A 14,795-nucleotide genomic window follows, 5' to 3' on the forward strand; every position below is an offset into this window, starting at 1 on the left:
GGCAGGCACGCATATTTGGCTTGAAGCTGAAACAGAAAAACTGTCCCCAAAAAAATGTGTTTACCGACACTCAAGCACAGCAGCCAGTAACGCCCGCGTCCTCTCTATCCAGCTGTGTGCGCCGGAACCAACAGGTACTTTTTTCAATTCAAGCTAAAAGCAAAAAAATGATAAAACGTATGGTTTGGCGCTAACAGGAAGGAGCGCACGACAGTCAGTTCAACTCAGCTCTCCTTCCTGTTAGCGCCAAACAGGAAGCGTCAAGCTTGTTTGTCTTAAGCTCAAACCAAAGCTGGGGGGGTGTCGCTGAGCATACAGTTGGATGAAGAAGACGTGGCTCACGCTTGAGGTATATTTTTGGACAGTTTTGCTGTTTTTGCCACCAGTTGCTATTAGCTTAAAGCTAAATATATGTGGCTGGTTCTGACTCCATTCTGGAATCACACAGATGTAACGGAGGAGGAGCTGAGCTCAAGACACCTAATTGTGAGGACTTGAAAGTTAAAAAACACTTTTTAGGTGAAGTATTGCTCTACCTGTAACTGATTCAGCACAGCTAGCTGCTATTAGCTCTTCCTCAAACGAACAGGAGGCAGGTTGCCAGACTCCAGAAAACAGATTTTAAACAGTGCAGATAAAAACGATTGTTTCCTTTTTCCTTGCTCCAAGCCTTTGATCCCAGAGGACTATGGGTAATAACAGGCCCAGAGATAATAACATGCTCGTGACTGACAAAATAAAGTGTCTTTATAGTGATACCCCACTCTCACAAGGCATTCTGGGAAACTGCATTAGCCATGTTTGCTGTAACAGCAGCATCTGTGTTCCAATTTGTCTCTGCTTTCCCCCCAATGTGAGAGCTCTTTTAAAGTCCCGCATGCCGCCGCCAGACAAGGTTTCTCCCCTGTACACCTGTTTGACTCACTGCCATGTGAGTTTTTTTCCCCTCCCCTCTGTTCCACGGCGTCCTACACCCTCCTCTGCGTGTGTGCCTCGAGCGAGGGTGAGTGATTAAGCGACACGGCCGTGTGACTCTGCATTAGGAGGGTTTTAAAATCGAGCCAGCTGCCTTGTCAACTTTGATTAGTTTGGTCTTTCCCTCCAGCTTTCATCTCGCGAGGCTTTGTTCTCGCAGTGACATACGTGTGTGTGCAAGCACGTGCACACGCACAAACACAACCCCACACACACACACACACACACACACACTACACACCCTCACTTGCACACCTCGAGCGCTTAATGCCTCCTAAGTGATGTGACTAAGGCTCTCAGATCTCTGGAGATCATGTTGACACCTCGCCAGGCTGCACTGTAACAGTATCCAGCCACAGAACATACCGACAAGTACAAGCAGAAGCTGATAGGGACGCATCGTCCCGCCTCGCCACACACACACACACACACACACACACACACACACACACACACACACACACACCTTCACGCGATCCCACTGGTGTAATGCAGCTAAAGTTCATCAGTCAAGTCAAACACTTATTTCGGAAGTGATGCTTCAGAGTTTGAAAAATACATCCAAATATTTAGACAATGATCCACTCTGGTTTCATTTAAACTAATAAAGTTCAGTCTGGCTCATCATCACAGGGCCCCTTTTGAGCACTAAAATAAGTCCAAATGTGAAAAGCAGGAGTCAGGAGTTTATTGAACAGTACCGTTCATGTCTGAGATCACACTGCTTCTCTACAGCGGAGACAATCACCTACTATTTCTATTAGAGTCAGACAGTTCTTGTGGAAAGAGGAAGTTTAAAGGCCTTAATTGGCAGCATATGCTATCTAGCGACAAAGCCAGCTCGCTCGCAATTCCTCCCTGCACATAAACACTGTGTCCCCCTCCTCCTCCTCCTCCTCCTCCTCCTCCTGCCGCCACCCCCCTGTCCTCTAGCAGCAGACATGGTGACACGGAAGACGCCTTGTGATTTATGATAAGAGCGCCATAGCTGGACTAAACCACTGGGAAGAGTTGAGGAGGTGGGAGGGAGGGAGGGAGGGAGGGAGCGCGAGAGCGGGAGGACCTCCTCTTCTCCATAAAGTCTGCGCCCAGCGAGAAGCTCGCCGCAGCCAGTTAGTGGTTTTGGGGTATTTTTTAAGGGATGAAGCAAAGAGAGGAACGAAGGGTGAGATGGAGCCGCTCCTTCTCCTTCTCCGAGCCGCGCACGCGGACGCGTACATACACACACACGCTGGAGCCGATGGGAGGCGAGGAGAGGAGCCACATCAGAGCTCAGCCCTGCCTCATTATGGATCTCATGGAAACTGTTTCTGCTCAAAGTGTTTCCACATGTGCAGCTCCTGATTCATCCCAACTGCTTTATGTGCATACAGTATTCACACACACACGCACACACACACACACACACACACATATTTACATGCATAAACAGTTATACAGATACACATAAACATGCACCGACACACACAGGAACATAAATATGCAGAGGCATAAACATGTTGGGGTCCAGGTGTGTATGTGCAGGACTTGACGGATTGAGATGTGGAATAAAACAATATCACGAGATGAAGGCACCAAAGGCGGTTAAACACTGATCCCTGGCTCAGAACGTCTGACTGCGTCCTACTGTTTCCTCCATCAGGGGACTTTTGTTAAACTCAATTTCTCTACGTGACAAAGTGCTAAATAAGTAGCTCTGGTCATGTGACGCTAACTGGCAGTGGCGGGCAGAGCTGTTGAGGAGCCTTGGTGAAGCGGCTGCCTGCTAACAGAGCTCCTGTCTTTGTGTCTGCAGGTTCCTCTGACCTGAGTCCATTCCCGGGTCAGTTCGAGCGCCAGTTCCCGGGCCTCTCCTCCCTCACTGAGAGTCGATTCACCAGCCCTCGGATGCACTACCCAGCCACCTTCACCTACACCCCGCCCGTCACCTCCGCCATGTCGCTGGGCAGCGCCCACTACCACACCTACCTTCCCCCTCCTTACCCAGGCTCCACCCAGAGCCAGAGCGGACCCTTCCAGACCAGCAGCACGCCCTATCTGTACTACGGTGCTTCATCCGGCTCCTACCAGTTCTCCATGGTTCCCGGCGGGGATCGCTCACCCTCGCGGATGATCCCACCTTGCACTAGCGCCTCTACAGGCACCTCCCTGGTGAACCCCAACCTACCCAGCCAGACGGAGGGAGGGGTGGACGGTGACGGGAGCCACAGTAACTCCCCGACTGTTCTCAACCCCGGTGGCCGTATGGATGAGGCGGTCTGGAGGCCGTACTGAAGAAAGAACCAGGAGGCAAAGATCAACTGATGTTTGAAAAGCACACAACCCTTTTTTGTTGAAAAGGGGAATTTTTCTTTTTTCTTTTTTTCTTTTTTTTTTTTTTTGAGTCGGTGAAGAACAATCTCTACCTTGGAAATTAAAGTTGAGATTTAAAAAAAAAAAAACAACAAAAAAAAGTGCAGACTTGTAGGAACTTGTCTTCCTGGAATGTGTTTTGACCAAGGCACTACAAAGGGAGTCATTCTCACAGCAATAATGAGAAAGACGCTAGATCGTTTTTGGTTTACTCGTGGATGGCGAGGGGATGAGACTCTTCTTTCACTTCTCTTCTCCTCCACAAGCTAAGGGATGCTTCGACAATATTTGTAAAAGACTGCCTCTTTTGTACAGTGTTTGTATTTCAATAAGGCTTTTTTTGCAGAGCATGTTTTTGTACTACGACAATATCAAGATGCAAGTTAAGCACTGAGTAGCAAGTGATGAGAGTAACGCGTATGTTACCTTTAGTGGTATGGACAGTAAATGTTGCTTTAAACCAATTAATTTAACTTGTATATTGTGGGTGAAGCATTGATGTACATTGAGGCGTTTTTTTTTTTTCTTCTTAGTTTTAACTTATAAAGCCATAAATTATGTATTGTATTTGAAACTTGAGTCAAAGAAGTGTAATCTGAATATTTTTGATGCATCTTGATGACTAAGTTAAAATGAATTGAATGAGGTAATTTAAAGAGTGAGAGGTTTAATTTTTTTCTTTGTTCTTTTCTCTATTTTTTTCTCTTTCTTTCTTTCTTTTCTTTTTTTTTTTTTTTTTGTAGTACCCAAAGATCGAAATCGTTTCGAGTATGAAATGTAATTTCCAAAGAATATTGCAACATGTTTCTTCTGGTGTAACTTTCAGTTTAACTGCTCCGCACGTTAAAGAGCCCGACATCCTTGCTAGGCGTTGACACACATTTGGCTCAGAATGAAACCTTTGGTATTTATTGAGCAATAACTCGTATTGTGCCTCTTGGCAACTTAGCATGAAAGAGAGCGTCAATGGGGGAAAATTATTATCCAATAGGGGGAAATTCTGCTTGATTTCTCTGTAGTTTGTCTGCTCTGACATGCACACGTATGTATTTTTCTGTCCATATATGAAATGGTACATTAACACATGACCTGACACGCAGCCTGAAGATGATCCGGTGGTGCCGCCGCGCCTGGCGCCCCGCGCTCCTACGAAGCAGGTCAGACTTCAAGGCTCGGTTGAGTCGAGAGAAGAACTCCTCAGGACCGGAATGATCCTTGGCTCTGTATCTGCTGTCCAGCTCCCTCAAGACTCGCCGGGTTCATGAGAGCTTTCCTATCATGTGCAGAAGATGGCTTTGAAAAAGTTTGTCTTAGTGTGTGACACACACGGGTACTTTGTTGTTTTGATTGACATTTTTTGACATTGATTGACATTTTCTCTTTTCTAACATTGACAAGGAAATATCACAACGAAAAGAAACTGTGACATTCCTGTAAAATGTATTTATTTTACCTTTTTTTTTTGCGAGGGATGCACTGAAAACAAAACAAACGCCACGGCGATGTTTGTGTTGACGTTTCAGAGATGAATTCATCCTCAAAGATGGCATGAGAAAGGGCTAAATTACTCTAAAATAGTTGAGGTATTTATTATGTTTTTTTGTTTTGTTCTGGGTTTTTTTTTTTTTGCTTCCCCGGCACAAAAGGGGGAATGTATGAAAATCTACCACATGACTTCACACATCTGCATTCATACCAGCCCAGACTTTGTTCGGTGCATCCCTGAATTTTGCTTTTGTTGACATGGTTTAACCTGAAAGATCTGAACCGATCCTCACTCAAACCATTCTCCAGGGTGGTGGTGGTGGTGGTGGAGAGATCTGATATGTAAAAAAAGTGTGTGTGTGTGTGTGAAGGGGGGGGGGGGCAAAAGGATAAAGTGCAACAAAAAAAAAAAGAGAGATTGGACGCAGCTGCTGGCAGCAAACTGGTAACCAGAAAATATGGGAGACGTGTGTATGTTTGTTTGATAAAGCACTTATTTCTTGTTTTATTTCTTGCAGCACTTGTGGGCGTCTGCCAGCGGGGCCTCAGTGCTCAGTGCAGATAGAACGCCACTGGAGTCATGTGAACACACACACACACACACACACACACACACTCACAGAATGGATAACACTTGGCTAAACAAGCCCTTTTCATCGGTAGGCAGTTGGTATACGTGCTTGAAAATGTCTTTTTGCTTTCATACAATATGATATTCAGTGCTTGTAGGTAATATAATAACTCAATTTTAAAAAGCTGAGAAAAACACGGCCCTGTCCAAGGATCAGACTTCAAGCTTTTCATTGAAGGTTTGCACGCATTGCCTCTTTCCCCGACTCTGCAGAGGATGTTCTGAACTCACTTAATGGAATTGAATATGTCACACTATATTTCCTCAACTGCTTCAGCCCAACCAAAAAGTATTCTTGTTGTTACAGTGTAACATAAGAACGCAAATAAAATCCTTTTAGATTGTTTTCATTTTATGTTTTTTAAACTTTCCTCTCCCCACCCCACACCCCCCCCTCCAATTTTTCTACCGTAACATTTTACATCTGTTGGAATTTTTCCTTTTCCCAGCGTTGAACAGGAACTTCACATGGCAGCACTGACATCCCACTCATCTGCTTTTGTTTGTGTTGTTGTATTGTTGTTGGTTTTATTTTTTTGGGGGGGGGGGGGATGAAACAATTGATCCGTCTTTCTTTTTTTCCATCTCTCTCTGTTGGTTAAATGTGTACAAACCAAGGTGCTGACCTTGCATTATTTAATGATCAACATGTATGATATCCAGGAAGCGTACTTTACCCTGCTCTTGTATACGGTTTACTCCTTATGTCTATTGTAATGCTTCTTCTCTCATGTCAGGTGATTCCGTTAGATTTTGCTGGTACGTTTCTTAATTATTATTTTTTTCTCTCTAAAGGGACAAACAGACCTGACAACAGTGAGTGAAATTGGCATTGTGATTGTACATTTTGTTTATTTTAAGAATAAAATAGGAATTTTGCTACTTAAATTAATCTCCTCTGTTCACTGAAGCTTTTTTTTTTTTTAATGTAATTTAAAAAATAAATATAAGGGGGGCCACCCCTGAGTACTACAATTCTCCAAGAATTGTCATCACTCCTCTGAAACAACTAACGAGATCTCAGAGGGTGCGTTGGAAGCACATGGAGCGATGTCATCTCTGGTCTGCCACTCCGTCTGCACCAACATTGTCTTTGGACGGGGACGAAGGCGGGCTGGGGCCCCGGCGCACTCAGCCAGACTACTACCGCCACTGCCACTGCCATGGCTTCATTTCAAAGGTGCACTGGGAAACCAGAGAGATGGAGACACGGAGAACCAGGGAAGCTGTTTTACATTATTCCAAGACATAATAGAGCCAATCTAAGTGTGTGCGCACACACGTACGCATGCAGAAGTCGAGCTTCGACATCCCCGTGTGTTTTTCTAAGGTTCAGATCGGGAACATTCTTGGGATTTCCCTGAATTTAGATTGCATGGAAAAAAAAAAAAAAAAAAGTTCCCGCAGGTTTCAGGTTCACATTCTCTGCATTCTCAGCCATGTCTAGCAATTAGAATAATGAACTCTGGAGCAGCAGACACCCAGAGAAATTAGCATAATGTCCCGTTAGCATGGGCGACAGCAGCAGCACCGAGGCGGGTCGGAGGGAGACCGCGATCCCAGCAGCCGTGATGATGTGGCCCTGATCTTCATATCTGAGCTGTTCAGCGGCAGCAGACTTCAGTCCTTATATTATGCAATTGTGCAATCATATACAAACAGATGAGACATTCTGCTGACTGCCTGCGCGCGCACACACACACACACACACACACACACACACACACAGCTGACAGCCCTACACAAACTGTTTACTTGACCTCTACAATCGTTTTAGAGAAGCAGCTCAGGCGGGAAGTGATCCCCGAGGGTCTCGTACCACTCACAGGGCTTTATATTTCCTCCTATGTTTTTGTCTCCACTAACAGGGCTGTGTGTGTATGAGACAGAGAGAGAGAGAGAGAGAGAGAGAGAGAGAGAGTAAGAAATAATGTGCCCCCCCCCCTCCGTTCTTTCCGACTCTTACTCAGGAATGCATCTTGATTTCTCATTTGTGTCTGAGATAAATTCAGGGTTGGGGGGCTCTCCAGTGGCTTCCTGACCTCCCTCTCTGATCTGGTGTCATCTGAGCTGCAGGCCGTGATCCACACACCTTAAAACACACACACAATTGATCTTAATTTGACTTGATTCTAATAGAACCCCCCCCCCCTCCCCCTCCGCCGCCTCCCACACACACACTCCCACACACACACACACACACAACACAACACCCCCTTGCAGTTCAGGAGAAACTGAGTCAACAATAACTGTGTACTTTGGCGCACTCTAGTGGCTTTTTTATTTAACCTTAGGGACCACGGTGAGGGGCCCACCCATACGGCTCTCCCCTCAGCCAAAGACAGGCTGGATGTGGCCAAACTGGTGCTTATTATGTTAGTGGTACTCAGAGAGCTACTAAATTTCCAACACCCCACACTTTGCCTCTGAAGACTTCAGCCTGCATAAGAGCTTTTGCTCCACAAATGAATGCCAGATATAAAAAGGTCCTCACCCTCACAAAAACGGGGGTTTTAAACGACGACTTGTCTTTTGACCTGTATTGAAAGAAATGATCAACTGGCAGGCGAACAGCATCCAGGCAGCAGCCCAGAACCTCACAGACATGGTAGGTCAACTCTGTAAAACAGCCTGACGCCCCGTGCCAAAATCCATTCATCACTAGATTAAAGCATGCCTGTGTCTTTGGAAACATTTGATTCCATGAAACCATTTGCTGCAAAATGAAGCAAAAAGTACACTTATGAAACTTCAAATGCCTACATGTAATGAGTTCTGCCAGTTCAGATAATGCAATCTGATACTGGCCACACCGCCTGAAAAAGGGAATTACTGTGAAATTGCAAGTGTCAGGACCATGGACAGCGACCAAACACACAAACAAAAGGCCTCTTTGTCCAAGGCCTCCGCTTCATGTCAGTGTTTCAAATTATACACCGTCTCAACTGTCAAAAAATGGCAAACTGTTGCAGCGCAGCCGAGTGTACAGAGCATAAGACAGGATAAACCTCAAGCCGGTGCCAAATATTCATGCAAAACAGGCCTTTTCCATAGGTCTCTGCAAGGCAATAAAATTTCAAAAATTTACGCTGGGGCCCCGTCTTCGCCGCCTGAAACCAACCATGAAGGACCTCTATGTGTTCTTCGGGGTTAGATGTTTAAAATTTATCGAGCAAGTGTTAATTGAGAGCTAAAGGACTCAGGAGAAATCGAGTTTATTGAATGACATACAACCTCGGTGACAGTAGTTGTGTTTCCATGTAATAGTCAAGCACATTTCAAGCAAACTGTGAAAATGTTACCCCCCCCCCCAAAAAAAAATCCGCGTTCGGTGTGGTTTCGGAGCAAATGACATGGGCCACGTAACCCTACCAGCAGATGGCAGTGTAGGCAACGTCATGCACGTTTCCTCGTCATTTTCAACGCCGCAAAAAGAGGAACTTGTCGTTATTCCCATCAAGCGCTTTGCGGTATTGAAGAGTGTAGAAGAAGAGGTCGTCAGCCAAATGCTAGTGCACAACGGAGCGGGATCTTGAGTAAACACTTTACGTTTGGATATTTCCGTCTCCTGTTTCGCGCATTTACTCTTTTAAAAAGGCACCAAAAAAAAAGAAAACACCTCAAGCGCGTGTAAAAAAACAAAACAAAACCTTTTTTTCAAATTTCGCGGTTTCCATCAACCTTTTCTGGTGCAATACTCAGAATACGTCGATGGAATTGTGGCTGTATCAAACTGAATAAAAGAAGAAGGGCCTTCTATCAAGTGGCGTGGCTCAGAGGCAGAGTGGCCATCTAGCAACCGAAGGGTCGCTGGTTCAATCCTCACTTCCCCCGGTGACGATGACATCAACTGCAGGCGCCAGGACCGTTGACGTGACTCCACTGAAGCCAGGGGCATCTCAGCGCTGATAGGCTCCCTTGACACATCACGCAAATTGCCGCGTAGAGGCGAATACGTGAAATTCGTATCGCGTTATTCACGTCGCCTGGTATACACGCAAATTTGCATCTAATCGCCTCTCTACATAGACTTTACATGTAAACTTATCGCACGAAAAATTCGCGTCGCGTTTGGTGTGAACACGCCTTTCTGCGACAAATTCGTGTGACGTTGTGTCGAGAGAGCCTATCAGCGTTGAGATGCCCCTGGCTTCAGTGGAGTCACGTCAACGGTCCTGGCGCCCGTCATTGGTGTCCATCCGGGACATCCTGGCACCGATGCTCGCCAACAGGTCATCGAACTGGGCCCTCGTCAGCTTGAAGTAGCGCTGGAAACAGCCGCCGTCCTGGCGCAGTTCCCGGAGAAAGCAGTGAACTTCAGCCAGCTGTGTGCTCCTCTGTACTGTGACATGGCTCCAGACACGGCGGCATTTGGTTTTTCCGCCGTATCTGGAGCTTCCACAACAGATACGAGCCAGCAACGGTTCTTAGGTTCAGCCAGGGTTGATGATGGAAAGAAATGGCGGGAATAAATTCTCCTTGCGGGGGGGAAAAAAAAAGTTCACGCAAATGACGCGAATAAAAACAGATGATCCAGCGATCGAATTCGCGCGAATAAAGTGAAAATTCCCGTCATGTTTGATGTGAACGTGCCTTTGGAGTTTAGTCGAGACGCATGTTTCTGTCTCCCCCTGGCTCCTTTACTCTTCTTTTGGGAAAAGGTAAAAATGGACCTTAAACAAGTGTAAAAAAAAAAAATTTGCAAAATTTCGTTATTTGCAACAATCTTTTCAAACGAGAAAGTTCTGTCAAAGTATGTTTGTGTCACCAACAGCAGAGGAAGAAAAAAAAAATAGAGAGTTGCAGTCGATGGGACGTGTTGGAATTATGTTTGAATCCCGTCTAGTATAAGACAAAGTTAGGGACAGTCCATGAAGTGGAAACAGCCGGTCACTCCTACGAGTTCAAAATTCACAACGTATTATTCAAATTTGGGGTTTCCATCTCCTGTTTACTCTTTTTCCAAAAGGGGAAATATCGCAGAGCCAGAGTAAAAACTTTTTTTTTGCAAAATTGATTTTCATCAACCTTTCCTAATGCCATATTTTAAAACGGGCATCGAAACTCAACTAATGAGATCATGTTGGGCTTCTTCTTTTTTTTGGGGGGGGGGAAAATCCGCCACACAACATCTTTGGACGCCAGACAAGAAGTGGGGTGAACGATGCCCACCGTTGTGTCTGCTTCTGCTTTAGACATTCATCCTCTCCGTCTCCAAGGATCATAACTCGTGTTCGAGGCAGGTTTTATGGTTTATGACTGGAAAATAAAATGATGCATGTTTCCTGCAGGCAAAGCATTGATTTACAACTATGAATGATGAAGTGAGCACTCGCCTGACAGTGGGGAAGTGTGAGGGCTGCCGAGCATCCAGACATGTCCGACATGTGGATGTGAGTGTGCTCGTATAGCCAGTGTGGTCACCACAGTGCGGTTATACTCACAGCATCGAAGGAAAAGTCCTGGCTCGCTAGAAGGTATCAATACCTGACATCATCATCTCACATAATTAGCACAGTGTCCACATCCTTCTCCAGTGACCATGGATTATTTCATGTGGTTCACAACTGGAACTGAAACCCAAACCAGTAAATCTAACCAAGAGCATAAATACCCCTGAGCTGGGCCGTCTGCAGACACGGCCTCTCCGCTCAGCTCCGTGCTCTCCTCTCCAAAAAGCCAATCAGATATGTTTATTGTTATCTTCTGCCTAAATATGGGCCTGATTACTTAAATACACAGCAAAACGTCTTGATCACCTGGCTCCAAGCTAAAGCAGTCCACACTTTAGGCCACAACAGGCCGGTCCCAGGCTCCACAAAAGCTCTTCCAGTGATCTAAGACAGGAGCCGGCGTGTGCCAAGAACTCTCTCTGGTGAGATCGTCAGTCTTACGCCGAAACCGCAGGCGTGCGCCAGGCAGATCAATAATCCCCATCAAGCTTCACCGCAAGTCATTCAAACCTCCAAGGGCAGGCGAGCGGAGGTGGGTTGGGGGACCTGCTGAGAACTTGATACTCTCTTAGATGCTCTCTCTTCCAGAGTGGAAGAGATGAGGACGTGTCTTCCACAGCTCTGTCTCCCTTTTAAACGCGGTCTCCTGTCATGACACGGTTCCTGTTGATGTCCTGATTTGACACTTCCTTTCCGAGGCTGCCAAGAGCCTCAGCTGTCACCTTCTAAGTAGCCTGATGTTGATGTCACATGTCAGTTATTACCGGTAGCAACTGGTGGAGGAAGCGGAGGGTGAGGGCTATTTGTAGTCGTGCTAGCAGCGCGGTTTCATCGGGTAGGAACGGTGTTCTGTCAGTGGGCTCGTTGAGGTTTGCTGCTTCGGTCACGACTGATCAACAACAACTGGAGGAACTGTTGTACTCGTGTAGTCTGTAGTCCACTGGACTTTCGTCATAATCAATCCAGAACAGCTGACAATGCAACACATTCAATCACATGACCTCCTTATCGCATCTCGATCCACGAAAATCTGCAGTTTCATGCGGATCTGCACCAAACTGCACATTTAGTTCAAACTTTTCCCCACTGCCTCCCCCCCACAATGATTTATCTATTTTCCAAGAAACTGATGAAAATCTGCTTAATTGTGCTATGTTGCAACGTTAAAACAGCTCAGTTAGCAGTTAAACCGTTAGCTCAGGCACACTCATGAACCTTCCCACTCCAGGTCTTCATTGGCCAGTGCTCCATCCTCCCGCTAAACTTCAAGAAAATTGATTCAACGGCCTTTTGCGTTTTCTTCCTAAAAGTTAACAGCAGGAGGGAAGCCTTGGCAGGTGGGATTTAGTGACAGCTGTGTTCGTGTTACCCGCCCCCTGGTGGTGGTAATGTGCCACTAACTCATCTCTCAAGGCGTTTTCTCAGGCGTGTCTGGATTCACGCTCTATTTTTGTTGGGTGAGTAGAGTGATTTGGATCTTTGTTTGTGTTCCTTGGCTTTTCCTGGTGGGTCCTGTTTTCTTCCTTCTTGTTGTCTAAAATTCAGTAATCGATCATTTTGGCGCGGGTCGCAGGTGGAACCTTACAGCCACATAGCAGGGTAGCTTTCGGTTTTCACTGTTTCTCTTCATGAGTTGATTACATCATCGTTATCGTCTGATCATAAACTAAATATCTGTCCTGGCAACCTTCAGGCCAAGTTGGGTCTTCCTTGGGCGGGGTCTTTCTGGGGGGGTCATAATTCTAAATCATGACTCAGGTGTGCTTGTGCTAACTTGGAAATGCTAGCAAGCTAGCAAGCCTGAAATCAGACGGAAACGAAAGGTGCCCGAAATTCGGTTGTTTTAGCTAACATAGATACGCGCCAACTAATTTCAACCAATCATTTCTTTTGGACTTCAACTTTTAGCATCATGTACATGTTGCTGCTTGCAAATGGAAAGGCTCAGCGTGAAAGTGGTAACCAGAGGGGAACAGATGGCTCATTGTCCTCAGCTGATGTCACCCTCGCCATCGAGGAGCGATGGGGTTGACAAACCTGTAACGTAATTGAAGGGACTTAGGCTAATAGACAATTTCTAAAATGATGAAGGTAAAACACTACATGTTACTTACCATTTAAAAAAAAAAAAAAAGCAGTTTTCTTCTCCCTAAAATATCGTGGTTTTGAGCCTGCTGGACCGAATCGATTGGCGTTTAAAGAAAGGAGGATCCGTTCGAGCCCCAGATTAGCCCCAGAGGACTGCGTTACACGGACAAGATGGATTCCCTTTTGAGGTCGAACCGTCCATCATGCGGTGAGACGCTCTGAACACAGCGTCCCGATGAAATACCTTCCAACGTCATTTCCCAGTCGTACGTCCTGATACAGCAGTTGGACACTAGAAATGTCATTTTCACCTGCAATTTATGGGTCGAGCGCTCCAGTTTAGCCCCGCGTCGACCCTCCTGAACTCTGTCTGATCTGATTTCATATGAGCTTAACAAATGGCAACAGGCCACCCTAATGTCTCCAAGGTAGACCATCTTTGACATCAGCCAATGCCCACCGTAAAGTACACACGGCTGATTTTAATATGATGTGATTGTAATTGAGCAACACCGCCCTCCTCATCCTCGAGATGCTCAAACCCAGCCAACTACAACTGTGTTCTTTGGCGCACTCTAGAGGTTTTCTATCTAACGTTAGGGACCCCGGGGCTGAGGGGCCCACCCATATGGTCTTCCATAGAGCCAAAGTGTGGCCAAACTACCGGCTATTAAAGTCTTGGTTAACATGGTAAATATTATACCTGCTAGACATCATCATGTTCGCACTGTGACTGTGAAGCATATTGATGTTAGCATGTAGCCTGAAGCAAAGTACACTCTCGCAGCGCCGCTTGTTGTCAGCTTCCTCTTGATCCATACGTCTGGCCTATGTGCCATAATACTGGAACCAGCGGGAGAAACTGTATGACATTACAAAACAAATGAAAGCCTTTTTCTGCTGCTTAGGGTCCTTTTTTTTTTGTTGTTTTTTTGTTTTTTTTTCCCCCTCTCAAATTCAGTATGACAGTGTGAGGTAAAACCAAACTGCGCCTCAGGCTGAGACACGCGTCCGCCTCAAGGGAGCAATAGCGGCGGTTACGTTTGACTTGCGAGGCGCATTACGGTCGTATTCCTTACATGATGCTTCTGGCTCTTAATTGGATCACAGGTTTGCTTCTCGTGGTTCCTCACACGTCAAACGGGCCCGCTTGTTTTAACCAGCTCAGGTCTCAGAGCAGTGCTCCATTTACACACATTCTGCCCGAGCCGGGAGGGTTTACTAAACCTGTAAAAGTGCGCTGTGGGCGAGACCCCGTCAGCCCTATGTGGACTCTTCGCTATACAGTGGCCAAGGCCAGCAACTGGTAGATCCACTGGGAGAGTAATAGCAAATTAATGTAGCGTGCCAGGCCCCATGACCAGACGTGTTTGACGTTAATGCTCCAGTGTATATTACCCAGCTTGCAGAAATGTTGGATGTGAGCAATGGGATCCAAGGACAGGGATGTTTAGGTACTAATTACCAAACAGCAAGGCACAAGTCTCGCTCCATATTTCCTTACTCCTGTGGAAACACTAGGCAGGCTCCATTTATTTTCTTTGACTGTTGTTTCTGGCAAGGCCGTGTCTCAGTAAACACCACTCACCCACCATTGTAAATCCGACAGGCGCAGATCTTTTAAGTTAGACTCCTTTGAGGAAAAATGGAGACAGATCGGATGGCAGCACTCGGGTTTTCCGTCTTAATGAGAGAGTGGAGAAGAGGGATGGCGTTTGATCCCTGGCATGGAAGCCTCTATTTAAGCCTGTCAACGGTCATCACTTTCTCTCCCTCTCTCTCTCCCCTTTCTGTCTTTCTCCGTCTCTCGT

General features: G+C 46.1%; 1 protein-coding gene and 1 long non-coding RNA gene across 6 annotated transcripts in view; one reads left to right on the forward strand and one right to left on the reverse strand.

The window, feature by feature from the left end:
- The window catches only part of runx2b (RUNX family transcription factor 2b), a 75,668-nt gene extending 70,487 nt beyond the window's left edge, over nucleotides 1-5,181 (forward strand). For 4 of the 5 annotated variants that reach the window (XM_086190417.1, XM_086190416.1, XM_086190418.1 and 1 more), the window contains one exon: nucleotides 2,771-5,180. In XM_086190417.1, coding sequence (XP_086046543.1) covers nucleotides 2,771-3,249 — 479 coding nt within the window. In that variant the 3' untranslated portion in view covers nucleotides 3,250-5,180. Of the gene's footprint in view, nucleotides 1-2,770 lie in introns of all 5 variants that reach the window. The other variant, XM_086190420.1, reaches the window with a different exon arrangement.
- A 1,088-nt stretch (nucleotides 5,182-6,269) lies between these two features.
- On the reverse strand, nucleotides 6,270-11,586 carry LOC147243234 (uncharacterized). Its single transcript, XR_015110745.1, has 3 exons — nucleotides 11,203-11,586; nucleotides 7,410-7,535; nucleotides 6,270-6,628 (listed from the first exon to the last, which is right to left on the reverse strand). It is a non-coding gene; the product is annotated as an uncharacterized LOC147243234 (long non-coding RNA).
- Between the last annotated feature and the right edge of the window lie 3,209 nt (nucleotides 11,587-14,795).

This window comes from Aulostomus chinensis, chromosome 20 (assembly GCF_037954235.1).
Source record: "Aulostomus chinensis isolate RoL2024-O1b breed Wild chromosome 20, RoL_Achi_v1.0, whole genome shotgun sequence".
In the NCBI taxonomy this organism is placed as follows: Eukaryota; Metazoa; Chordata; class Actinopteri; order Syngnathiformes; family Aulostomidae; genus Aulostomus; species Aulostomus chinensis.